This window comes from Bos javanicus, chromosome 20 (genome assembly GCF_032452875.1).
Source record: "Bos javanicus breed banteng chromosome 20, ARS-OSU_banteng_1.0, whole genome shotgun sequence".
Taxonomy (NCBI): Eukaryota; Metazoa; Chordata; class Mammalia; order Artiodactyla; family Bovidae; genus Bos; species Bos javanicus.
In genome coordinates this window covers 71,129,240-71,154,994 of record NC_083887.1, presented here as the reverse complement: position 1 = coordinate 71,154,994, position 25,755 = coordinate 71,129,240, and the positions used below count along the sequence as shown (strand labels likewise).

General features: G+C 62.1%; 1 protein-coding gene and 1 long non-coding RNA gene across 4 annotated transcripts; one reads left to right on the top strand and one right to left on the bottom strand.

Moving 5' to 3' along the window:
• Window positions 1-3,258: 3,258 nt before the first annotated feature.
• TPPP (tubulin polymerization promoting protein) lies at window positions 3,259-23,834 on the bottom strand. Of its 3 annotated transcripts, none has more exons than XM_061393950.1 (4): window positions 23,732-23,834; window positions 11,722-12,030; window positions 6,736-6,889; window positions 3,259-6,627 (listed from the first exon to the last, which is right to left on the bottom strand). In XM_061393950.1, the coding sequence occupies exons 2-4, from the start codon at window positions 12,027-12,029 to the stop codon at window positions 6,433-6,435; spliced, it is 657 nt and encodes a 218-aa protein (XP_061249934.1). In that variant the 5' UTR covers window position 12,030; window positions 23,732-23,834; the 3' UTR covers window positions 3,259-6,432. The 3 variants fall into 3 exon arrangements, with proteins under 3 accessions (XP_061249934.1, XP_061249935.1, XP_061249933.1); XM_061393951.1 differs by having other exon boundaries at window positions 11,722-12,033; window positions 23,732-23,812; XM_061393949.1 differs by lacking the exon at window positions 23,732-23,834 and adding an exon at window positions 23,176-23,448.
• LOC133233812 (uncharacterized) lies at window positions 6,994-20,867 on the top strand. Its single transcript, XR_009731877.1, has 2 exons — window positions 6,994-10,706; window positions 14,198-20,867. It is a non-coding gene; the product is annotated as an uncharacterized LOC133233812 (long non-coding RNA).
• Window positions 23,835-25,755: the final 1,921 nt, after the last annotated feature.

Here is a 25,755-nt window from a genome sequence, read left to right as displayed (position 1 = left end):
GCTCTAATTGTAACTGAGTTTCACAATGAATTCTGTTATGAAATAAGCTGTGCTCCACGGTTGATGAGCAGGAACTGTCAGAACCAAGACTGAATACAAGGAGCCCTTAGGGCTGTGGAGACTGTTGTCTGCAGAGCTGACGTCCATGGGGGAATGCCTGCCCGAGCGCCAGCTCTTATTTGTAGGGCGTTTCTGAGAATTACGTTCTAGCAGAGCACAGAGCTAGATTTTGAGTTTGGAAACGTATCTCATGGGACTCTTGCTGTCTTTGGTGAAATGACGTGATCTGCTGAAAGAGCCTGTGGTAGATTTTGGGGCAGAGCTGCAGGTGGAGATAGGGGCTGTGTGGGTCCCGGGCGGGGGCATCACCCCTTCAGGTCATGTTTTGTTTCTGTAACTTTGTGGGGAAGTTGGGGGAGGGGGTCATCATCAGATTTTTTTTTAATTTAAAGATTTTTGCATTAATCCATTTTAAGCCTGTAGGAAATTATCACCGTGCTGTTTGTTTCTGGTTTGGATTTTGTTCATCTTCTTGGAAACCTGAGTTTGTATTTCTCATCAAATGTGGGAAAGTTTTGGCGACCGTTTCCTGGTGTTTCTCACCTGACCCAGCCTCTGCCTGCCTTCCTGGGACTCCATGCCGCTGCCTCAAACCCTGGGCCCGGCCCCCACTTCCCTGCACTCAGGTCATCTCCTCCTCGGTTCTCAGCCTCTCCCGTCCTGGCGCAGCTCACTGCCCTCTACTTCACCTGTCTGATGTGCTGTGTGGGCTTGTAGAGTGAATTTTTAATTTCAGAGATTGTACATTTCTTAGTTCTAAAATTCCATTTGGTGGTCTTTTATAAAAAGGAAAGAAGCCTTTCTTGTAAAGGTTTTATTTCCCATATGTTCACGTTTCATGTGAGTCTTCTGAACAGCCTTAGTGCAGGTCCAGGGAAACTGTGGTGCTGAGGCAGCTAACACGCCTGCCAATGGGTCTAGGGGCACTGCCGGCCCTGCTCCCACTGGCAGCTTCCCGAGCCCGCCTCCCTGCCAGAGGCCAGCGTCCCTGCGCCCGGCCTCCCTGCCAGAGCCCCGCACCCCTGCGCCCCGCCTCCCTGCCAGAGGCCATCCTGCGCCCCGCCTCCCTCCCAGAGCCCGCACCCTGCTCCCCACCTCCGCCCTGTCCCTGGGAGAGCACCTGGGTTTCCAGAGGGCCTCTTCAAGCCTTCTGTTTTCTTACAGGAGGGTCTGTTTCCTACTTATTTGTAGGAGTTATTTATAATTCTGGATACTAGTACTTTGTGGAATATGTTTGCAAATAGCTCTTTCTAGTCTTTTCACATTTTAATGGTGTCTTTTGAGGAAGAGAAAATTGAATAGGAGGCAATTAATGACATTATCAGTCTTTTCCATGATGATTTTTGTTTGTGGTTATCGTAACACATTGCGTGGATCTTTTAAAAGAGTGCACAGCTCTGTCTGAGTTTAGACACATGTTCCCCCGGAGCTGACTGTGTGCATGTGTGCGGGTTAGCAGCCCAGCTCCAGGGTCCCTCCACATAGGTCCAGTTGCCCAGCGTCATCACTCGCACGGCCGCTCGGTCAGAGTAGTTTCTGTGTCTGCTTCCCACACTGTCCTGTCCATCCCTGAGCAGCGCCACAGCCACAGGTCAGGGCTTCCCGTCCGCTCTCAGGACATTTGCGCTACTTGTGACCCTTTGAATTTCATGAACTTTAGAATCAGCTGGTTCAGTTGGGGTTTTGTCTGAGACTGCCTTGTCACAGGTAAGATTGGGTCTTAGAGGCCATGAGTCTAGGGTCTGTGTCCACTGACCAGATCTCCTCTCATTACAGTTCTGTACTTTTCTCGGTGGGGGTCTTATCTACCTCTTGTTTATTCCTAGGTTTTTCTTATTTTGTGATGCCATATCTAAAAGATATATTTTTAAAATGTGTTTGTTTCATTATATGGAAATATAATTGATTTTTTGGTATATTAATTTTATACTCAGCAGTCTTGTTAGATTCTTACCAATTTTCCTGTAGGTGTACTGACCTTCCTAGGACAGTTGTAGCTCCGTGAGAAATGGCTCTTCTCTGTTCCATGCTGTCACTCTGGGTTTTACTGTATGCGTTCGTTTTGGTCTTTCTCCGAGTTTTGCCTTTCCATGCCTTTCCATGCCGGCGGGCTCACCTGGTGCAGTGTGGATTATGTGTGGCCGTAGAGGGCGCCTGTCTTGATACAGAATCAAGGGGGGCTTTCACCATTTCTCTGACAAATTTGAAATAGATATTTTGACCTTGCTCCTTCTGTTGTTGGTTTGCTAAGAATTTGTCATCGTGAATGGATGAATTTTATAATAAGACACTCTTCTCACGCTTTGGGATGATCATACGATTTTTCTCCCTTGTCCTATAAACCTTTCCTTACACGCGTGCTGCTGCCTGTGCCCCAGCCAGTGACCGAGCGGCCCCAGCATGGCCGGGGGCTCCTCCGGTCCCTGACCGAGACCCTGGCGAGCCTGGCCGTGGGCAGGGGCCCCGCTCGCTCCTGCATCCTCCCGAGCTGGGCTGTGCCACGGCCCACTCTGATGCGTTTCAGTCGCTTTATCAGCCGATGTAATTGATAAGTTTTAGTTTGAATCGTGTCTCATTCTGCGCTGCTGCTGCTTCTCGTGTGATCTTTCCTGTCTGGTGTTGCTGTTTTTGGATAGTTTTCTGTCGTTCACATTTCCACCTCTGCAAGTGTGGACGCTGTGTGCCCTGTTCCCGGCGTGGGGGGCATCACAGCATGCTCATATGTTTGATCAGCATGGCTGACGCCACACACGAGCTCTGAGCATGTGGCTCCCTGGGGCTCCCTCCGGCTCACACAGCGCTCGAGCCTCAGTGACGTCTTCTGTGTAACCAGGCACGGTCGCTGTTTGTGGTTATTTACCGTTCACTCTTCACCCCACTTCCCCCTTTAGGGCTCAGACTTGCCTTCTGTCCTCGCCTTCTGCATTTGGAATCTCCTTTCTCACCTACTGGCTGGAGACTGCCCCCCCCCCCCCATTACGATACAAAAACGCCCTTTATGTCATTCCTGAGGGCGCCATCAGCCGCGTCCGGGGCTGCTGCAGGCGTTTGTGCTGTGATTTGTGTCCAGACCCCACTCCCCGCCTCGCGCCTGGCCCGCGGCAGGCGCTGCTGTGAGCCGCGGGCCCTGCGGGGCAGTCCATGCTGCTGTGGCCCCATGTGACGCCCGCACACACGGCGCAGCTGTAGGACCACAGCCATGATTCAACACCTTTATTTGTCACTTTACCAGCCGGACACAATGTTAACAACAGGGAGCACACGAGGAGGTATGCAGACAGACAACGAGCTTTCACCACAGGTTTGCGAGCAGGCCTCGGACAGCAGCTCCAGTGGAACACCATGCCTGCCCCAGACGCCCCTGGAGCTCCTGGAGAGCAGCTCTGAGTCCCCCAGACGCCCCCGGAGCTCCTGGAGAGCAGCTCTGAGCCCGGGTTCCATGCTGCCGCCCACTGCTTGCCCCAGCACACTGACCAGGCAACGCTCTCATCACTCCCTCACAGTAAGAAAACAGTGCAAAAATAGACCGCATCTCTATGTACATTTATTTCCCTTTCCTGAAAAGACTTAGTACAAACCAGTAGCCTATGATCCCTTTCAAGTCTGAGTTATGTGCGTTTCCTTGTTGTTTGGCTTGGTGTGGGGACGAGAGCATTAGCGGAAGCACCCCCGAGTGCGGGGCAGCCCCCTCCCTCCCCAGGCGAGGCCACACCACTGAGCTGCGGAGCCCCAGAGCGGTCAGTAGTCGGTCTGGAGGGAGGCTGCTCGGGGTCAGAGCTCTGAGGACGGCCTCGCCACTTCACAGTGTGGCCTAGTCGGCAGCCTGTGCCCTGGGGACAGGTGACAGTGGGGTCCGCGCCGCTGGGTCCTGGGGGGTCCGCACCGGCGGCCTTCCCGGTGACCGTGGGTCTTGTGCCTGCGCCTCGCCTCCCTCCGCCCGCACGGCCGCAGAGGCCCCCTGACCGCAGGCTGCTGGGCTTCCCGCAAAGCCTCCGTCCCCAGGCCATGAGGGGCCGCCTCGGCCTGCCCTGAGCTGGCGGCCCCTGGAGTGTGGACGGCCCAAGCCCCCACCTGCCTCTTCCCGACCGGTTTCCACCTGCTTGAACCTTAAGACTAAGGATACTCAAGGTGTAAAAATACTCCAGTACAAATATAGACCTCATCCTGTAATATTTTAAACATACGTGGTTTCAGCTTCAGTTTTGGCGACCTGACTGTTGCCCGGTTGCTTCTCCTACAGCGTTAAATAGAAATAAATACGGGGGCAGTGGTGCTCGCGTGCGCGCTGCGGGCCTGGCTGGGCGCCCTCCACAAGGAGTGCCCCGACCACATCCCCGTGCCCCAGCGGGCTTGTTGTGCAGTTCCCTTGGCTCACAGACATGTAATTTCTAGTTGACCACGGTTAGCAGAAGCGAGCGGGTGTTGCAGAGAACATGCAGCAAGACGCACACCTGCCTGTGTCTGCAGCATCTGTGCTGAGTGTGGGATCCGTGTCCGTGCTGAGTTACAGGGCCGGCAGGCCTGGGACCTCCGATCGCCCTGCCCTGAGCTGGAGGTGCGTTCCCAGAACTGCACTTAGGGAAGGGAACCTCAGCTGGGCCAGGGACACACGAGACCCGCCCGGATGCCTCTAGACGCCTCAGGAGCCCAAGAGCGCGGGGCTGGGCCGGGCCTGGGTGGCCACCGTGCACTGACCTTCCCTGGCCCAGGGGCGGGGCCCCCGCGACCGGGGGAACTGGTCTCCCGCAGCAGGGGTGCTGCCCTGCAGGCCAGCCCTGGGGGCTGTGGGACACGTTTCCCCACCTGACAGCCGCCTATGAGAGGAAAACAGCCCAGGGCGGGGGCCGGTGTCCTGCCCGCCTGCCCCCCAGCCTTCGGCTTCCTGGCAGTGGAGTGAGGGCCTGGCCGGGCAGCCTTGTTTCCCCAAGTTGGAGACTTCCCAGATGGCAGTGACCCTGTCCTCCAAGTGCTTCCGGACTCCTGTGTTCCATCTCTCACTTCCCAGGTGTTTCTACAGTGAGATGTCAGGGGCTTAGAATGAAGCTGCCCACGGAAGCCACTGCCGATCCAGCGTGTCCAGCGCTAGCCTGAGTCCCTCTCTGGTGGGCAGGGCCTCCAGGTCCAGCAGGGACCAGTGCGCGTGGCAGTGCTGGCCTTCTCGCAGCTACCTGTGCTGTGGGCCGGCCGTGCGTCCAGGGAGGGGTGCCCCAGGCAGCCCACTGCCCTGGACACAGGACGGACAGTGGCAGAGCGCTGGGCTCCAGGAGGCACTCTCCAGGGGCCGCCATGGACTTTCCCAAGACTGACACCAGGACCCTGGGGCCCAGTGGGTCACGTGCCAGGCTGCGGCTGTGTTCACACAAAAGGACATGTTGCCAAGGAGCCAGTGTGACAGGAGGCCCCGCCTCTGGCCTCTCGGAGACCCCAAACGCAGACGCTGGCCGCTCAGGCCCTCCTTGGGCTGGTCTCGCCCTGCGGTTTCTCCTTTCCTGGGCAGGGGTGGACGAGGGGGCCACTCGCAGAGGCTGCAGCGGCCAGCTGGACGGGGAGGGAGGGGGCAGCCAGCCCCCCGCAGCCTTGAGCCCAGGAGTCTTCTTGGCCCAGGACTTGAGGCACAGGGGTTGTGGGAGAGAGGCCCAGAGACAGGCTATTCTGGGTCTTCCCTGAGCCGTTCTGAGAGCAAACTCTAATAACCATTTCTTATTTCTTCTCAGAAAAGCGAAATGAAATGAATTGCCCTTAGTTTTAGAACCCTATAACTTCACACTTCAAGTCAGTTTAGTCGACGGAGGAGGCTCCTTCCTTTGCACAGCAGCCCTCAGCTCAGTGCCCACCCTTAGCACAGCCTTGGTCCATGGGCGTGCATGTGTGTGCAGCGTGTGCGCACATGTGCGTGTGTGCAGCCTGTGTGTGCATAGCGTGTGTGTGCGTGCACAGCGTGTGGGTACGTGTGTGTGCGCGCGTGCGTGTGCCACCTCCCCTGCCTGCACGGTGCCTTCTGGGCCCCATGGGGCCCTGACTGGGCTCCTCCGCGTCACTGGGGCTGCAGGTCAGCGCCGTCGTCAGCACAGACCCGACGGGGCCTGTCCACCAGCTCCTTTGGACACCCCTTTGCTGCAAGCCAGTGGCCGGTGTGGTCTGGTTCTGGGAGACACTTTGGAAAAGGCCATCTAATTCCTGGCAGGGACGAAGCATGTGTGTTAGGAAAGGTGAGTTCAGGGGCCAAAGCTGGGGTCCAGGGGGCACGAGGGCTGGGCAAGAGGGAGGCGGGGGGCTCCGCGGCCACCCAGCCCCAGGTCCGAGTTCTGCCGGTGAGCACAGGAATGTAACGAAGTGGAGGTGGTGAGGGCCCAGGGACGGGAGGCCCGCCGGCTACTTGCCCCCCTGCACCTTCTGGTCATAGGTGCCCGCGTGCTTGTAGCCCGGCACGTAGCCCGACTCATCCACGAGGTCCACGCGGCCCGCCCGGCCCTTGCCCCTGCCTGACGGGTCAAAGCGCTCCTTGTGGGAGCCCGTGAACTTGCTGGTGTCCGTGAGCCGTGACACAGTGGGCGAGGAGATGGCTTTCTGCAAGACAGCAGGGACGTGGGGGAGGTCAGCCTGGGCCCCAGACCACAGACGGGCCACCCGCGTGGGGACCCACACCTGTCCCGCCTGCCTGCCCGGGGCACTCACCGTCACCCCCGAGATGATGGGGGCCTTGCCCTCGATGAGCTTGTGCACCTCCCTGACAGCCTCCTCCGCGCTCTTGTCTTTGAATCTCTTCTTGGCGAGCTCCTCCAGCGCCTCCTTGAACTGCTCAAACGTGATGGTCCTGCAGGACTTGCCCCTGCAGGGAGTGGAGTCTCAGGGGGCGCCCAGGGACCCCCACCCTGCCCCAGGCCCCGTGACATCGGGGACCCCCACCTCCCCTGCAGAGCCCAGAGTGAGCCTGCCCCTCCCCCACCTCAGTCTGCAGCATTTGCACCCAGCAGTTGGTTGCCATTGGCAACGGCAGCAAATATAAATTGTCTTGGAGAGAAGCTTAAAGAAAGCACATCATTTATGAAAGACTGGACATCAAAACACAGCTTCGTCTAGTTCTAAAGCAGGCGAGCGTGCGGCCTCCGTGGGAGACAGACCCGCACAGAGAGAGGGTGGGAAGCACGTCGCCCCCTACGGTGTGGAGGGCATCTCAGTCCCGCCTGGGGCCCCCAGCCTGCATGGAGGCACCGTCCCCCAAGGACAGGATTGGGGTCCGCCTCCCCACGTCCGGGCCTGACCAGGGGCCTGGGAGCAGCTCTCCATGAAGACACAGCCCCTGGCGGCCGGACCTGGCGGGTCATCCTCCCAACTTCAAGATGCCTGAACTGGCTCTCCATCTCTGAGAATCTTAACTGGTAAACAGTTCTGCTCCCTGGAGCAGATCTCCCCCAGCTAATCCGTTCAGTGAGGGCTTCAGTGTTTTACAGCAAGAGAAGGTGGGGGACGCGCCTGGGATGAGAGGCCGCCTGCAGGAGCCCAGGACTCCAGGGGCGGCATGCCTACGGTGCCCGGGGTCCTGGCTGGAGGGCACCCTGGGTGGAAGGCGCCACGCCCACGTCGGCACTGGCCACAGCAGCCGCAGGACGGCGTCAGAGATGGGGAGCACAGAATTTCAACAAGGTCACAAAGGCAGTGAGTGGTCACATACTGTCTTTTCAGCAAACAGAGCCACAGCGACCGGTGGGCCATGTGCAGAGGAGCAGACCTGGGCTGGCCCCACACCACCCACAGTAGTAACTGGACCACAGTCCTGAGCTTGTCACAGTGCCTGAACTGGCTGCCTTGTGAGAGACCATCCAGGTGCAAATCTTTGTGACCCTGTCTTAGGCAGAGATCTTCTTAGAAACAGCCCCCAAAAAACAATCCAGAAAAAAAAAAAATGAATTGGACTTGACCAAAACTTTTAAAACCATGCTCTTCACAAAGATACTGTTCAGAGAAGCAAAAGACAAGCCACAGACTGGAGAAAGTTCACTAAAGTATTCATGTCTGAATACGCAAATAACAAGAAGAAGAAAACACAAGGTAAAAAGTTGGGCAAAATATTTGAACCGGGCACTTTGTCCAAGGTCTACCAGATGCAAACCAGCCCAAGAAGGACGTTCCATGCTGCTGGGCGTGAGGGAAGTGAGAGGGCATCCCAGCGTGGCCTGGTGTGGCACCCACCCGCTGGCACAGCTGCCGTGAAGGCCGGATGAGCGCACAGCGGGGCGCGGCGGGGCCCTGGGAGGCCGGCGGCCCACACAGCCCCGTGACCCCTCCTGGCCCACTTGCTCACCCTCCTGTTCACGGACCTGTTCAGTCACCAGAACTCAAGCAGCTCAGCGACGATGGACAGACACACCTCAGGACATCCCCGGCACACACGGGGACTCACATTTGACACGTGAGCCTGAGGACATGGGACACGCTGACCAACTATGCCGAGGTCAGGGCGACAGTGGAAGGAGGCCTCGTGAGACTGGACGTCCAGGTCGTGGGTTGCGCCCACCCCTGGAAGCCCCGCCGCCCTGCATGGCCACTCTGAGGCCATGCGCCCGGCCCTGCCATGGGCAGGGAACCTGCTGTCCCAGCTGGGGGGCGACCCTCCACGGCCATGGGGTCCCGCTTGTTTGTCCCGGGCCGTCAAAGGCGAGCCTGTCTCTATTCACAGGCTCCAGGCCCAACTGGCAGCCCAGTGTCCAGCCGGGGGGCACACAGCCCTCCCCGCACCACGGCGCCAGGCGCCACCAGCGTGAGTCACTTGGCCGGGGTGGAGGGACGACCGCCTGGGCCTCCGTCAGAGGCCACATTCAGATCGTGTGGACACGGGGCCCAGGGCTGACCTGCCTGCCGCACCAGGCGGGGCAGGCGTCCCCACCGTGACTGCCCCACAGAGTTCGGGGCCTGGTCGGGACCAGCAGGGAGCTTCCCCAGGGGCCCGTGGCCCGCCACTGAGAGCAGTCCCCGGGGAGCTCTCCAGTGACAATGCCAGCTCTTCTCCGGAGACGCCTGGTTACTTGACACAGCTGCGCAGACACAGGGCGCCTGTTCTGCAGAGCACAGAGATGAGAGGGTCCCCATAGCAGACTCCTCTTCTCCCGCCTGGCACCTGGGTCAGAGGCTGTTGTCCTGTGGGGACGCTGGCCCAGCGGTAACGGGGTCACCAGGTGCACACGTGGCCCCCGCGCTGAGCTCCCTGGGCGCTGCACTCCTGGGCCTGCAGGCCCAGGGCAGGTCACCCAGGGACGCCTGGTGGCCAGGGATCCTGGCGGGGGGCCAGCCAGCCCTCCGAGGACAGAGGTCTGTGCCTCCAGGACCAGCATCATGAAGGGCCCTGGACTTTGGCTGACACGTCCCAGGACGACACGAGGGCGCCCCCAACCCGCCCTGGACTATAACCTGCCCCATGCGGGGCTGGAAGAAGCCGACTCCGGACGCCCCTGACCTGCAGGAGCCGGACACGGCGACCCATCCAGAGAGCAGGAGGTGGGACCTGACCCCCAGCAGGCCCAGGCTGGGGGGGGGGGGCCCTGGGGGACTGGACCGCAGCAGACTTGCAGGCTGCCACAAAAGTGGCGCCAGACACTGGCCCCTGCTCTTTGCCCGGCTCCCCTCTGCGGGCCGCCTTCTGGCCTCACCCCGGCCTGGGCCTGGGCCCCGAGGGTGACGCTGCTCACACACAGCTCTGGGATGCCGGCCGGCCCCCCACCCCAGGCCCAGGCTCTGCAGATGCACCAGGAGGGCCACAGCAAGCCAGGCCAGGCTCTGCTGGATGCCTGCACGGCCTCGGGGGGCCGGGAGAGGGACCCCCGGACCCTGTGAGACCGCAACACCAAAGCTGGAAGCAGGACCTAGGGGCGGCGTCCCTACCAGCCTGGACGCAGGGGCAGCCCTCTGGTGGGCCTGGGACACCTCGTCCCAGGAGCTCAGCCCACCCCACCTGCTCCCTCAGGCCCCGTGGATGCGCCAAGCTCCAGGCTTCGGACAGTCCCCGCCCCGCCCCGGCCCGCGCCGTCCCAACCAGCCCAGACAAGGCTCCGGAATCACGGGGAACGTGACCATTGTCCAGAAAGCTGTGAGTGGGGGCCAGGAGAGGAAGCCCCCCATCCCTGCCTGCCCCACCTGGGCACACACACAGGGACCCTGCGGCCCATGGACCCCCGATGTGCTCGTGGGAATGGTGTCCTGCGCTCACTCCTCTGGCCCTGGGGCAGCGGAGCAGGGATGGGGGTGGGGAGCCCCGTCTCAGAAACAATAGTTTTCGATCAAGGCCTAGGGAAGAGCGGCAAGAAGTTTGTTTAAAACTTAACACATAGTAACATCAAAACAAACAAGCGCTGCCACGGCGACAGGCCCAAACAGCGGCTGCAGATACCGGCGCGGCAGGGCCACCGAGCCATGGCAACCACCCCAAACAGAAACAGCCGTCGCCATCAGCCCCCGCGGCTCCGAGTCCGCAGCCGAGGCTCCCACGAGCCGGGCCGCCTCTGCCGGGGCCACCACCTGGGGACCCTCAACCAGCATGCACACGTCCACGCCGCACCACGCTCCGCAGACCTGGGCACCAGGGGGCCCCGGCCTGTCCTGCAGGACCCTACCCGGAGCACCGCCCGCCTCTCCCCAAGGACAAGAGCGTGAGGGTGGGTCCCTCACTCCATACCCAGGAGGTCTGGGGGGGTCCGCCCCCGGAACAGGTCACAGGGACCCCACGGGGAGTCTAGGTTCAGGAGGGCAGCGGGAAGGAGCCACAGGCTGCTCTTAACTGTGTCTTGATCATGACCCTCGCTGGGCCCGTGCCCCCAGACGGCCAGCACCCCGCAAGCTGAGGCAGCGACCCTGGGGTCCGGGCAGCCGGGGGGCTGGGGTGGCCTGCATGTTTGAGCAGCTGGCATCCTGCCCTCTGGAGTGGGGCTGGGGCCAGAAGGGGCCACCCTTCCTGGGGCAAGAGGGCCTGTGTCCCCCCACCGCCCACGCGTCCTGCACACGGAGTCTCCGGGCCTGTCCAAATTGCTTGTCCTCCAGGTGAGCCCTGATCAGGGAGTGGAGCCCTGAGCTCTACGTGTGCGTACATGTGCACACGTGTGTGATGCAGCGGGTGCTTTTCTCGGGTGTGGTCCCGGGTGTGGCGGCCAAGAGAGGGGGAGGGGCGCGCTGACGCCTTGAGGTGCTCACGCGTGTGGACACACGTGGACACGCATGCAGAGGCCACTGTTCATTACCCCTGCCCTTCCTCACACGGGAACGCCCCCCAGAGCTGAGGAGCCGCACCACGGACGCCTACCTCCGGCTGCCACCCGCGCCAGGCCCCGCAGGCAGGACTCACCCTCGCGAGACCCTCGGCCCGGCCCAGGCCCCTGGCCCCGCCCCACTGCCCCATGGGTGTGGCTCTGGCTCCGCCCACAGGGACCCAGCCCCGCCCCCGACGGCCCCCGCAGGCAGGACTCACCCTCATGAGACCCTCGGGGCCCCACCTAAGCCCCTGGCCCCGCCCGAGGGACCCAGCCCCAGCCCCGCCAGCTCCCGCAGGCAGGACTCACCTACACGAGACCCTCGGGCCCCCGCAGCCGGCTGTGACTGCCCCCACCCGAGCCCCTGGCCCCGCCCGAGGGACCCAGCCCCCCACCCCCGACAGCCCCAGGCGGGGCCGGCACGCACTTGATCTTGCTGAAGACGATGTCCACGTCAGTGACGGTCACGCTCCGGCCGTCGATCACCTGGCAGTCCCGGCACAGCTTGGACCAGTTCTTGCCGTGCATCTCCCGGCCCGACGCCCGGGCGTCCCCGTGCACCGCGAACTTCCGGAAGGCCTCCTCCAGGGCGCTGAGCTCCGCGCCCGCCGCGGCCGCCCCCTCGCCGGCCCCTTCCGCCTCGAGCGACAGCCTTTTGGCTGCCTTGTCCTTGGCGGGCTCCCCCGGGGACTTGGGGGGCGTCTTGTTGGCGGGCTTGGGCCTGCTGTCAGCCATGCTGCTGGGAGGAAGAGAGGAGAGGTCACCTGCTTTGTGGGTGGCTGTGTGAGACCCCCTGGCACCCACGGACAGCAGCCCTGCCCAGAAGCGACTTCGCAACCATGGGGGACACAGTGTCCTGCGTCTGCTGCAGACACAGCCCAGCCCCTCTGGCCCTGGCACCCTGTCCACCTGTCCCCAAGGTCCCAGCCCCAGCCACGGGGGGAGCATGCAGCCAGCAGCCCAGGGGGTGCAGGACCACTCCAGAACCCCCTCACCTTCCCCTCCAGCTACTGCTCTGGGGGCTCCCCGAGCAACACCCCTCTGGGCACCGGTGGGGTGACATGGTCCTTGTGGCGAGGATCCAGAGCAGTCACACAACTGCCCCCACCTCAGGGCCTGGCCTGCTGACCGGGGTACCCCTCACCCGGGTGGCCAAGCTGAGTGCTGGGGGCAGAGGGGGCCCCAGGTGAGGGCAGGCGTCTGGGGGACCCCAAGGGCTGAGCACAGCTGCGCCCAGGCCCAGGGTGGAGGCCCCATGTTGGGGGGACGGCTGACGGGGTCCGGAGCCCAGCGAATCCCCAAGGCTGGGCCTGGGTCCCTGTGAGGCTGAGACACCTCCACCTCCAGCAGCTTTGGGGGGCCCGGAGCTGAGCATTGACACCCCCAGAGGCATGGCCAGTGGCTAGAGTAGGACCCGAGAGCCCAGCCCCGGGAGGAGCAGCGGCCTCTGGAGAACCAGCAGGTCAGCGAGTGGAGAGAAGGCAGGATGCGGCCCAAGCACAGAGGCCAGCTGGGCACCCAGAGCCGTGGACAGCTAGCTTGCTCATGGCCGAACCCACAGAAAACCCTCAGGTCTGAGTCAGAGCACAGAAAGCAGCGCCCGGCCAGGCAGGAGTCCCCGCCAGGCCCGGCTGAACTCAGGACCTACGAGTTCCCCGAAGAGAAAGGTCGGCACAGCTCGAGACACGCCGGAGGCCCCGTCACTGGTGCGGGAGGCCCCGGGCCCAGGGCTCGGGGCCGGGTGGACACGGCTATGGATGCGGCCGTGAGCCCCAGAGCCAAGCTCTCCATCCAGAGCTCCACATTCACCGTGAGCACACAGTATCTTAATAACCTGAAAATTACTTTAACAAAAAGAACAGGAGTCAGGACTTCCCTGGAGGTCCAGTGGTTAAGGATCTGCCTGCCAGTGCAGGGGACCCAAGTTCGGTTCCTAGTCCGGGAAGGTCCCACCCACCGCAGAGCAGCTAAGCCCGAGCAGCACAGGTTCTGAGCCAGGGTGCCTGGAGCCTGGAAGCCATAAGGAAAGAAGACGAGCTACCACAATGAGGGGTCAGCACACAGCCATAAAGACCCAGCACAGCCAAAAATAAACAAAAAAAAAACAGGAGTCAGACCCTGTGTGCGGGTGGGAAGCTCTCCAAGGGGACTCCTTAGTGACCCCAAGGTGTTCTGGGAAGAAGCCGGGCTGGGTGGGAGAGCAGAAATCACACAGCCCGTGTCGCATCCGACGGATGCAGAGCAGGTGAGTGCCTACAGGCAGGATGCCCGGCAGGCTCTGTCCCTGTTTGCAAGGGAGGCTTCTCAGCAGCTGGTCCTGGTGTGGACCAGGGCTGGGGGTGGGAGGACAGGTGGGCGGGCAGGGGACCTGGAGGCAGCCACCTGAGGTGGCCCGGCCGGCCCTGCTGCGGCCCGCAGACCCCGGAGGGCTCGGGAGAGGGAAATGAGGAGGAGGTGTATGTCCAGAACGACTCTGCCTGGCAATGCCCTTAAGATGGGCGCCTGAAGCAGCACCTATAGAAAAGGTCTCACAAGACAGATGCTTATACACCACAGCCACCGCCTCTGCATGACTTCAGCACAGTGTCCCAGCCAGGAGGGCCGGGGATCCATGATAGTGATGTGCCTGCAACAGGGCCAAGTGTCTGTGAGCTGGACCAGGTGCGTCTGTGAGCGGGACCAGGTGCGTCTGTGAGCGGGACCAGGTGTGTCTGTGAGGGGGACCAGGTCTGTCTGTGAGCGGGACCAGGTGTGCCTGTGAGCGGGACCAGGTGTGTCTGTGAGCTGGACCAGGTGTTGTTTCAAAGGCAGCATCAACTCGGCCTCTCCTGGTTCTCCTTGCTGGAGCAGAAGGCAGATCTGAGCTGAGAGTGAAGATGGAATGTGGATTCCTTCTTTTGCAGGTATGAACACACCTCCACTCCTTGGCTCCCTCAGCTTTCAGCCCCTCATCCTGAAGGGGTCTACACCCCAGCCTGCAGGCACTTCCTGATAGGATGGAGCATCCTGCCCTGGGAAGCCAGCTGCCTTCAGCCCAGGCCCCTCCCACCCCTTGGTGTGCTCTGGGCCCGAAGTCTCGGTGCACCCCAGATGCACTGCCTCCCGTGGGTGCCAGGTATGCCCAGATGACCCAGCCTCCCTGGGCGGGGGACAAGCGTCGCTGGAGAGGGGTCTAGGCTGGTGTGCAGAGGGGCAGGATGCACATGTCTGGAGCTCGGACCTGCACAGGGGACCCTCCGCCCCCCACCCCTCAAGCTCCCAGCACCTCCCCGGGGGCTGTGTGAGGTCCTCCTCTGCAAAACCCAGGGCCGACCAGCCCCAAGTAGGCGAGGGGCCTTCAGGCTTCAGGACACCCCAACTACAAGCTTTGTCATTCTCCCACCTCATACCCAGCGAGCCGGGCTGGCAACGCGGGGGAGCTGGGGCTGTGGCCCAGGAACCATGGTGCCTGGACCCCTCTCAGGCTCTGCCAGGTCACCAGGCTGGGCTGTCGGGCCGGCATCGCAGCCCCTACTTGAAGAGCTGGGGGCCCCCGCCCCGCTGAGTGACCACACTGGGGGCCGCATCCCAAGAAGACGCTCAGGAGTGGGAGCTGGGCCGGGAGGGAACCCAAGCCCTGGAGGCTCCTGTCGGTTCCTCAGGGTAGCTGGCAGCCGGCCGCCCCCACGAGCCGGGTCACGGGCAGCACTCTCCTGCCGGGCCGGGAGCCCGAGTCCCTGGGCCACGGCCAGGCCAGCCAGCGTGACCCCCAGGCCCAGGGTCCTGCTGACTAGCATCTGTGTAAGAACTGCATGGGCCCTGGAAACTGCAGGTCCCTGAGCCTCTGACAAGTGGGCTGAGCTTGGACCTCGACAGAGTGCCAGACACCGGCCAGGCTGACCGTCTGCTAAGGGCACCTGATCTCGGCCCCATGGAGGCCGAGCCACAGAAGGCCCCACGCCAGACACCGCTGGACACACAGAGGGAACCCAGAGGCCCTGTGCAGCGGGCGGATGGAGCGGAGGCAGTGCAGAGTGAGCGGGCACCTCCCGGGGCACCTCAGCCCCCTGGCCGGCTCAGCCCCTGGGGGCCTGGTCTCAGGGCAGACATGGTGGAGCAGGGAGGCTGGGGGTGTGATGCCCGCTGTCCTCACGGGAGCCCCAAGCACACTCGCTCTGCAGCCACGCAGAGGAGGCTGGGCGCCGGGTCAGCTGGGCCAGGGAGGACCCCCGCCCGCTCCCCGGACCCCCGCCAGGTGTGGGCGCTGGACCCCTGCAGAAGAGCTTGCGGGCGGGGGGAGGAGGTAGACAGTATATTCAAAAGACCAAGCCGAGGGAGTGGACACCACTACTCTGCGGCCCCCACCCACCAGAGCTCGACTCCCAGGGTCGGGTCCAGCCTCCAGCAAGGGCGCAGTCCCCGAGCAAACAGCCCGGGAGCAGCAGAGCCGAGCCTGCAGACCCGCTGGCTGCCCAGGGCCTGAAGCCTTGGCCTTTATCGCAGAGTTCATTTGAGCCCATTCGCAGCCGCTTGGCCGTTGTTCACATTCGAATCATGATACGGCCACCACTCCACAGCTGCCCAGCACTCGACGTGAATGACCACCCATCCCAGTCAGCGGAGCCTCCCCAGGCGGGCACCCACCCTGCGGAGCTGATGGTGCCTGGAGTCTCAGCATGGACGCAGCCCCCTGCCCCAGCCTGCCTCTCACAGGCTCTGCAGAGACCCCGGCAGGGAGGGTTGCGTGACTGCACTGTCGGACAAGGAAGACACTCGGGGCCCACGTCACGCACTTCAGGCCAGGGGCCCAGAAAGGCCCCTGGAAGTGGGGACTTCCCGCATGGGGCGAGGTGTCCCTTGGAGCAGCCTGGTCACAGCCACACTGGTCCGGGTCCCGGAGTCAGAGGTGATGTCTCCGGGATGAGAAGAAAGGGGTGGGTGGGCAGTCTTTCCGAGGGAGGCGTCCACCGAGGACCAGGGCCACTCTCCTGCAGCAAGCCTGCTGTGGGAGCCACCCCACCCCCTGAACCTGGGGGCTGCTGCCGCTGGGCTGAGGGGAGGAGGAAGAGGCCAGGACACCAGCCCTGCCCTCAGCAGACCCATGTGGACAGAGGTCACTGGGTCCCTGCAAGGCTGGGGGTTTCCCTCCTGGGGAGTCCTTGGCCTCCCAGGACCCACACCCGGGCCCCAGTGTCCAGGCCCCAGAGCCGGCCTCTGCCATCAGCCTGCTTCTTACAAAGCCCAAGAACACAGCACCTGCAGCCCACCTGGTGCCAGGGTGAGTCAGGTGTCCTTGTTTGGAAGAAGGGTCCCTGCAGACGCCATCAAGCCAAGGATCTCTAGATGGGCCCACTCTGGACCGGGGTGGCCCTAAGTCCCGCGACAGGCGTCCTTGCAAAGGACAGAAGGGAAGAGACACAGACGCAGAGGAGAGGCCGTGTGCAGACGGAGGCAGAGACAGGAGCCTCGTGGCCCTGAGCCCAGGGGCCCCTGGCACCCCGGGAGATGGAAGCAGCAGGAGGGACCCTCCTGGGGCCTCCCGAGGGAGCCCAGTCCTGCGCCAGCTTCGTCTCGGACGGGGCTCTGGCCCAGAGCGGAAGGAGGACACGTTTCCGCTGTTGCAGCCAAGCCTACGGGCATTTGTTACAGCAGCCCTGGATCCTCGCACACTGGGGAGACCAGGGGGCTGGGGAGGGGGTCCCTGCCCCAGAGAAAAGTGCTTGCGGAGGCCCAAGTGGTGAAGCACCAGGCGGGCACACAGACCCGGCGGCCAGAGCTGGCAGCGGGCCCGTCCTGGGCTCTGGCCCCCTGCTGCTGTGCACGGTGGGAGAGGCAGAGGCCTCGGCAGGAAGCCTGTCGTTCCAGAAACGTGGCTGCAGTGGGCAGCCTGGCCTCTCTCCGACGGCGGCGCCCGGCAGTCACCATGGCCCCGCACAGCTGGTCCCAGAGCCAGGCCTCTCCTGCCCGGGACCACCAAGACCCCTCGACACCATGGCACCAAGGGTGGGCCCGGCGGGGCCACAGACAGTGGGAGGCCACGCACAGGCCAGGGGCAAGCCCAGGGCTGGGGGGTGGGCCACTGCCCACACCTGACTGGCTGGCAGGTGGGGGACAGTGTGGCCCACAGGCCTCAAAGCCCCACAGAGGGGAGAGGTGGCACTGGAGTGGAGGCCGGGCCACCATCCCCGGGGAGCAGGAAGCCCCTGGCTCACCCCGGGGGAGGGAGGCCCCGTAGCGGCCAGCCCCGTGCTCAGGGCTGGGGGCAAGGCAAGGCGAGGTCTGCCAGACAGAGGGATGCCCGGGAGTGGACGGGCAGCCAGCAAGGGCTGCCAAGTGGGCTCCTCTCAACTCACAACGTGGACTTGGGAGCCCTGGATCGCTGGTGCTCCAAACACCGCTGGACACACCCACTCCAGAGGAAGAGACTCCCACTGGAGACAGAGACATTTCTGTGACATCTTTAGATCACCGTATCCACACACGGTAAAGAAACAGCCGAGCTTAACAGGGGAAGTGCCAAGAGCCTGCAGAGACAAGCGGAGACAGAAACGAGAGGCTCCACTCTCCATACTGGACTCAACTGGACACTAACTCAAAGTAACAGCATGTGCTGTGTGCAGAAGAAATGGGTGGTGCATGCCATGTGCAAAGAGGAAGGGCGGGATGAGGAATTCCAGAAGAGAACAGCGGCTGTGAGAATGCAGGAAGCGGCTTTGAAAAGAGAACACATAGAGTCTAGCCCTGAAAAGGTTAACAACTAAAATTCAGAACTCAGTGGATCAGTTTTACAGCAGGGAAGATTAAAGAACTCCTGGATCAGAAATCCCCCAAAGAAAACACCTAGATGTGGTGTAAACGCGTGTGTACACACATGTACACAAACATGCGTGTGTGCACAGTGTACACGGACGGCCGCGTGGAGACGTGCATGTTTGTGTACGCGTGTGTATATAGACCGCGCGTGTGTGTGTGGTGCCCATGGGCTTCCCTGCTGGCCCAGATGATACAGAATCCACCTGCAGTGAGGGAGACCCAGGTTTGATCCCAGGTGGGGAAGATCCTCCAGAGAAGGGAATGGCAGCCCACTCCGGTACTTTTGCCTGGAGAATTTCATGGACAGAGGAGCCTGGCGGGCTACAGCCCATGGGGTTGCAGAGAGTGACTGACACATGGTGTACACACAAATGAAAATCATTTGATGGAATTTAGCATTTATTCATCATAAAAATTCTTAGCAAATCAGAAAAGGAAACACATTTCTCAACTTCGTAATGGATGGTGTGTTACTTGCTCAGTCATGTGCTACTCCTTACAGCCCCATGGACTGTAGTCCACCAGGCCCCTCTGTCCATGGGATTCTCCAGGCCAGAATACTGGAGTGGGTCGCCATTCCCTTCCCCAGGGGATCTTCCCGACCCAGGGATTGAACCCCGGTCTCCCGCACTGCAGGTGGGTTCTTTATCATCTGAGCCACCAGGGAAGCCCTTGATAATGGGCACCTACAAAAAACTACAAAAATATGTGAATACTGAAAATGTTTCTTTCAAGCTGGAGTAAGGGGAGGATGCCTGCCTGCTGTCGCCACTTCTGTTTGCCTCTGTTCAGTGTGGTGAGACAAGGACAGAGCGGCATAAACATGGGAGGCAGAAGTGGACCTGCCACCGCTGCAGTCTCCATGACTGTGCACACACAGCGTCGGAGGGGTCCTGGGAGACTTTTCAGAATCAGTGTAAGTTCATCAAGATTCCTGCCTACATGGTGAACATACAAAAATCTATTTTATTTCCATGAAGCAGCAAAACCAGACAATAACAGTGTTTAGAAATACATCATTTAAAATAATGTGAGGAAATCAATTTCCTAGGGATCAATTTAACAAAAGTTGTGTAGGACCGTCGACACGTCACCGAGAGAATAGTTGCATCATGAACACGGACTAAGTCTGAGCACAAAGACACCCGTTATCCCCAGATCCACCCACAGCTTTCACTTAATCCAGTCAGAACTTCCTACACTTTTTTTTTGGTCTGGGTTGTGAGACAAGCTGAATGCAAAGCAAACGAAACGGCCAAAGATCGTGAATTAACTAGCCATCTCGGAGGAAGAACAGGTGGAGGATTTGCTCAGCAGTTTTGAGACTTGATGGGAAGTTCTGGAAATGAAGTGGTGTGTGGTCCTGGTCTAGAACAGAGAATAAACCACGGGGCAGAAGAAAGCTACCCACCCACCCGCAAGGTAGAGACGGTGTGGACGGCAAGGTGGTCCTGCAGGAAAAGAGGGAAGAAAATGTTCTCCAAGAAAGGAGACAGGCTTACTGACTAGACACACGGCGAGAAACGAGAATTCACTCAGGTGCCGACGGCAGCAGGAGGCGAGGCCATTAAGCCCCAGGTGGGTGATGCTTAAGAACATCCGATGTCCTTGCGTGGGAAAAACTGTACGTGGTACACAAAACCACTGTCCCCAAAGCAGAAGATTCTGAAACAGGCCCAGATTAAAATGTGGAGCTTCTGTTCCTCCAAAAGTATCATTTAAGGAGTGAAACGGTGGCTGTGTGGTGGACAAGGTGTCTCCTGAGTGCAACCTACGCTGCTGGTCTCCAGAATCTAGAGAGAGCCCTGTGGATCAACCAGAAACCCCAGAGGAATCTGCAAGGTGCGGGGGGGATTGGGCGCCAGGCCTGTCACCGTGGCCTGAAGCACAGGCTCTGACACGCGCCCTGCAGGTGGCCATGGCCTGCCCGGCGCTGCTGGCGATGGGGCGGCGACTGGGAGGCGGCGCCCGGGGCCCTGCAGATGCTCGCCTGTCCCCCAAGGAGCAGAGCAGGGAGTGCTCCTGGCGGCCGCACTCACAGGAACCAGAAATCAGAAGCAACTCAGGGCCCGAGGGGCACAGTGGAGCAGCAGACGGCGGTGGCATGTTCACAGAACAGACACGCTCTGACGGTGCAAGAGCACGTGCTCTGAGCTGAGGTTAGACTAGACGAGGGGCAGGGGGCGGAGGAGGCAGAGCCCGGCCCCTGCAGGAGACAGGAGGGCACCCCGGGAGGCGTGGGCCCAGGGCTGCTGGGCGGAGTGAGCCCTGGACCTGCTCCCGGAGGCTGCTCAGGCTCAGAGCTGTGGCCGCGGCGGCCAGAGACAGAGGGCGTGTGAGACGTCCGGCTTCGTGACGTTCCCACCGGGGCGGCCCTCCCAGGGTTCACCTGCGACCGGGCATCTGGCCCCTAACACACGGGTGCAACAGGGTGAGACCCTGGGGAACTCGGCCCAGGCCAGGGGACTATGCTGGGCACGCACACATGGGACAGGAGGGGCACACTCAGGGACGCCGTGCAGCGGGGGAAGGGCCCTGGGTGTTCTTAACTCCTAGGCTTGGACAAAGGACAGTCCTTCCTTTCCACAAATCTAGCAAGAAAAGGGAAAGCGGTGTGAACGAGAGAACGAGCTCCCCGCCCCCACGTCACAGGAGACACAAGCGTTCCGTGCCAAAGCTGGAGCCCTTTGGAGGATCAAAAGCCCCATCACCCTCACACCCTGTGGGAGTCAGTTTATGTGTTCTCAGCCAAGAAGGTCCTTCTTTGGACACTTACACATTTCATTGCGGTTGAGCTTCACTGCATGTCGCCGCATGTTCAGGTACAGTCAAAGGGCAACTCTGCAACCTGCAAGGAGTCTTGCTTCCCTGCCGGGGCGACAGCACACTCCTGACCCTGCCATGGTCCTCTCCCAGCCCCTCCCTTCCCCCACACACCTCTCCTGGAGGCTGCAGATCTCCTGCACCCCCTGGCGACGCACCCCCCCCCCCAGTGACCCAACCCCCTGGCGACGCAATCCCCCACCCTGCCAGCGACGCAGCCCCCTGGTGACCCCCCCCAGTGACCCAACCCCCTGGCGACGCACCCCCCACTCCAGTGACCTACCCCCTGGCGACACAACACGCCCCGCCAGAGACGCACCCCCCGGTGACCCCCCCCAGTGACCCAACCCCCTGGTAACGCAATCCCCAACCCTGCCAGCGACGCGGCCCCCTGGTGACCCCCCCAGTGACCCAACCCCTGGCGACGCACCCCCTACTCCAGTGACCCACCCCCTGGCGATGCAACACCCCCCGCCAGAGACGCATCCCCCGGTGACCCCCCCCCAGTGACCCACCCCCTGGTGATGCACCCCCTTGGTGACGCACCCCAGGAGCAGCCACGTGAATGCCGCAGAGGACGTGCCCCCCACAGAGGCACTGCTGAGCTGGTACACCGAGGTCCCGCGAGAATGCTGGGGTTCGGGGGTGCCAGCTCTGGGGATCCATGGACTGTGACCCCACAGCCACCTCCACAGCCAGAGAGGAAGCTGCTCTCCCAGGAAGGGCTGGATGGTGAGCGAGTGCACCAGGGCCCCGCGGGCCCCACCAGGGCTCCACTCCTTCCTGCCCTGGGAACACCTGTCGATGGAGCGGCCGGGACTGGATGCCGGTCGCTCCTCCTGCCTGCGCCCGCGGCCTGCCTGGTCTTTGGCTTGTGAGCTCGCGTGGGCTCCTCACAGTGCCCCGCACCCTGGGTCTGCAGTGGCTCCAGGGTGGTGCCAGGCAGGGCCCGAGGAGGACCTGATGCCCGGTGCCACGTGGCCCCCACATCCCCGGATGGCATCTCTTGTAAGTGCTCCTCCAGCCTCACCAGCAACATCACCAGCTATAAATAGCCCTGGCGCTAAGTCAGCAAGCCTCTCCCCGAGGAAGCGTTTAATTCTCAGCCTCTTCTGCAGGGAATGGTTCCTCTACCCACTGGGGAAGGGAGCCACGCGGAAGCGGCCCCGAGGGCACTTTGGCTGCTCACGGTTTTCTCTTAAACCTCAATCAGTGATGAGCCATTTTAATTTTCTTTATGAAATTCTCCTGTGATTTGCACATTTCCCACAGTGAGCATCTATAACCTTGTATGTAGTTAAAACAGTTTATTTATTGCGACTTCAAAGGATTCGCAAAGATGAGGCAAACGATGCCCAGGCGATAGGAACACGGCCCCAGATGGCTTCCTCTGGTCTCTCACGGCATCATTCCAGAACGAAGGAGAATTTTTTAATGTAGTACTTAAATGATGACACCTTCCTGAGAGATCCTTCTGAAAGCCATGAAGGCCACGGGCCCTTTCCCCAAGAAAACACGCACCCTCGTGTGTGTCACATTTGGCAGATACTCCCAGGAAATTCACCAACACAGGCTTGCCCCCTTGCTATCCCTGAGCCCTGGGATTCCAACCGCGAGGTTGGAACAGGGGCAGTACCAGAGCCGGGATCAAGAGTCCAGGGGAAGGCCCCCTCAAGGCGCCCCTCCCGCGGCCCGCCCCACCCCATTTCCTGCCTGCTCCAAGCTCGCCCTCCCCACCCCATCGCTCCATCCCCGGATGTGGTCCCAGGGCATTTGGAGTTCAGGTCAGGGTTCACTGACCACCTCCCAGGCTCTGGGGAGGCCCTGCCAGCACCCCTCCCTGAGAGACCGGCCCTGGGGAGCCCTAGAATGTGTGCTGGGTGCCTGGGAAGCCAGGTCTTTGATCATTCGTAAATGTCAGATGAATTAGCCAGTAAATCCACACACGCGTGACCGCACAGCCAGCTTATCCTAAAAGGCGTCTCGTCTTCAGAGAACACAAGACGCCCATCAACACGGCAGGCACAGGGGGCCCTTCTTCCCACCCCGTTTCCAGACTTCATTTACATAACTGAAACCGCAGATAAAGGGTTTCTCCGGATCCTCCTTCAAGGGCGGGGCTCTGGTCCCCAGGGGCGTGTGGAACGCACGCACTGGCCGCCAACCTCTTTATCTAGATTGACGGTTATGCGCCCACATGCGATAAGAAAACATAACACCCCTCTGGCGGATTCTGGGTCGCAGAGTGTCGGTCTGACACACTCACCTGCTCCGATAGAGCACAGCAATGCCCGACACAGAGGGGCGGTGTTCTCGCCAGAAGATCACGCTCATTCTGGGCCGCGGACGCAAACGGCCCTTTCTGTGGCCCTGAACTCCGTGCAGCATGACAGCGGCTCCATTTCAAAGCCTCCAAGCCCTAAATTCCTGCCGTCTCGTTGGCAGCCGCCACCCTGGGCCTGGGCATGTGAGCGGAGTTTATGCAGATGGACCCGGAGGGGGAAGGGGCTGCAAGGGGCGTGCTCAGTCCTCTGCGCACCGACGGGCAGAAAGGCCGGGGCGCCCCAGCGAGGGCCGATTACAAACCCGTCCTCTGCATCGCCGGCCGCTCCAGCCCGTGCCCCCCGCGCCCCGCCGCCCGTCCCCAGACCCGCGTCCGGACGCAGCCGCGGGGGCCCGAGCGCCGGCAGCTGGGGGGCGCGGGGCCTCGGGGAAGGGACGCGGCCGGCGCGCGGAGCGGGGGGCGCGCCCCGACCTGCGGGTGCAGGTGGCTAGAGAAGCAGGCGCCCCGCGCCCCGGGACAGCGCCCCACGGCCACTTACCTCGGAGATGCGGCGACCGCAGCGGCAGCGCCTCCGCGACTCGGCCGCGAGCGACCCGGTGCCCGGCCTGCGCTCGCGCCGCCGCTCCCCGCCGCCGGCCCCGCCCCCGGCCCGGGCCCGCCCCCCCCCCCCGCTTCCGCGCCCGGCCCGGCCCACGCCCTGCGCGCCGCGCGCTCTCATTGGGAAACGCGGCCCCGGCCCGCCCCGCGCGCTCCGGCCGCCCCGCCCGGCCCGCCCCGCGGCCGCCCGACGCACCGAGGCCGGCCTCGCTCGGCCTCTGCCTTACAAGGCGGGTCGGCGCGGGCCCCGGGGCCACACGGCTCCGCGGGCGGGGGCGGCCCCTCCCGGCCCCTCCGGCCCCCGGGCGCTGGGAGACGGAGGGGCGCGCGGACCGGCCTCCCTGGGGGGCCAGTCGGGTGCGAGCCTCTCCGCGGAGACGCTGTGGGTCCGCGTTGGGGGCCGGGGTTGCGGGGTTGGGACCCCACGGAGCGAGTGCAGGGGGGCGGGGAGTGGGGGCGCCTTGCGAGAGCTGGGGGACGGCGGGAGCGTGCGGTGAGCGCCTCGGTGGGGTCGGGGCCGGGCACTGGGCGCCGTGCGCAGTTGGGCCGCTTTGGTGGGGGGGTGGGGTGGGGGCGGGGTGTAACCCCATTCCAGCTGGAGGCGATCGGTCGGTCTTCCTGCGGACGGCCTGGACCCCAGGCTTCCCATGTGAAATCGCAGACCTCAGACCCTCTTCCACTGTCTCCGTCCTTCTCGGGGCACCTGCTGCCCTCTCACCTCCAGGAGTGAGCTCGCAGGCACCCCCGCTGCCCTGGACAGCAGTGCTCAGCAGAGGTTCTCGGGCTGGGGTGACGGAGGTGCCAGTGTTGAGTGCTATGGCATGGGGTGCAGGGATCTTCCTGTGGATCCTCCAGGACCCCCTCCAGTGGAGGAAGCTGCCCCAGGCTGCTGGGATGCCCAGCCTCCCGGGGAAGAGTGGCCTTCAGGTCGTTTCCAGTTTCACTGCCTTGTGACTGGCCAAGGAGCCACCCCAGGCCCTTCCTCCCCTCCTGGCTGCAAAGCCACCCCCTCCCCCACGGTTACACACACTTCACACACACCCCACACCCCACACCCCCACCCCCAGGACCTGTCCTCTGTCCTGGCTGCAAAGCCCCCGCACCCCAACTTGACTTGAGTCTCATCTGAATCAGAATTGTGGCAGCAGCTTCTGACTTCACCTGGGATTCCAGCCAGGCCAGGGGGCCATGGAGGCAGCAGAGGAAGCTAGGCTGCTGAGCCGGAGGAGGAGTGACCGACAGGCAGCCCCACAGGTGAGAGGACGCGGTTCCCCCTGGGGAGCGTGGCAGGCAGGTGAGTCCTGCCCTCCCCACCCTGGCCCTGGGCCTTTCCCTCAAGCCCTCTGGTTTCTGCTTCTGCTCAAAACTGGCCGAAGATAGGCTTCTAGTTCTAATTCCTCTGCAAAGGTTCACACTGCAGAGCCCGGTGAGTCCAGAATCTTAGACCGGTAAGAGCAGGAAGAGCAGGGAGTCATCCGAGGCCCGCTCCTGGCCAATCTTGGTCCTGACTTTCCAGGTGGATGCTGGGCTGCACCCTACTGGGCCCCCACAGCCCTGACTGCCGTCCACATTGTTCATGAAGACCACTTTTCAGTATTATGTCCCCATTATCGTATTAGCCAAAAGGCAGGTGTTCAATCCATTTTTCAAAACCAGTGCAAATGCCGTGACGTGACCCCTGGTGATTTTGCCAACGTAGAACTGCTCTGGGAGGCGCGTGGCAGGCTTCAGGGGTAGAAACGCTTGAGGGACAGAGTCCTTGGGACGCAGAGACGGGGCCTGGGGGCCAAGGTGGGCTCCCACAACACGTGCTCCCCTCCAACGACAGAATGGCTGAAGCCGCAGCCCTCAACCCCGCCCCACACCCAGGCGCAGACTGCCAAAAGCAGAGGGGAGCCCTGGTGCCATTCTGAAGGCTGCCTCTAGTTGTCTGCGAGCGAAATTTTGAGTTCACAGTGTGCTGTT

Excerpts from the sequence above, each read along its gene's own strand:
- TPPP (XM_061393949.1), bottom strand. The coding sequence starts at position 23,297 with ATGCTGCACGGAGTTCAGGGCCACAGAAAGGGCCGTTTGCGTCCGCGG. Across the intron at positions 12,031-23,175 it reads GCTGTGCTCTATCGGAGCAG|CATGGCTGACAGCAGGCCCA; the intron begins GTGAGTGTGTCA and ends TCCTCCCAGCAG. Across the intron at positions 6,628-6,735 it reads CCATCATCTCGGGGGTGACG|AAAGCCATCTCCTCGCCCAC; the intron begins GTGAGTGCCCCG and ends GCTGTCTTGCAG.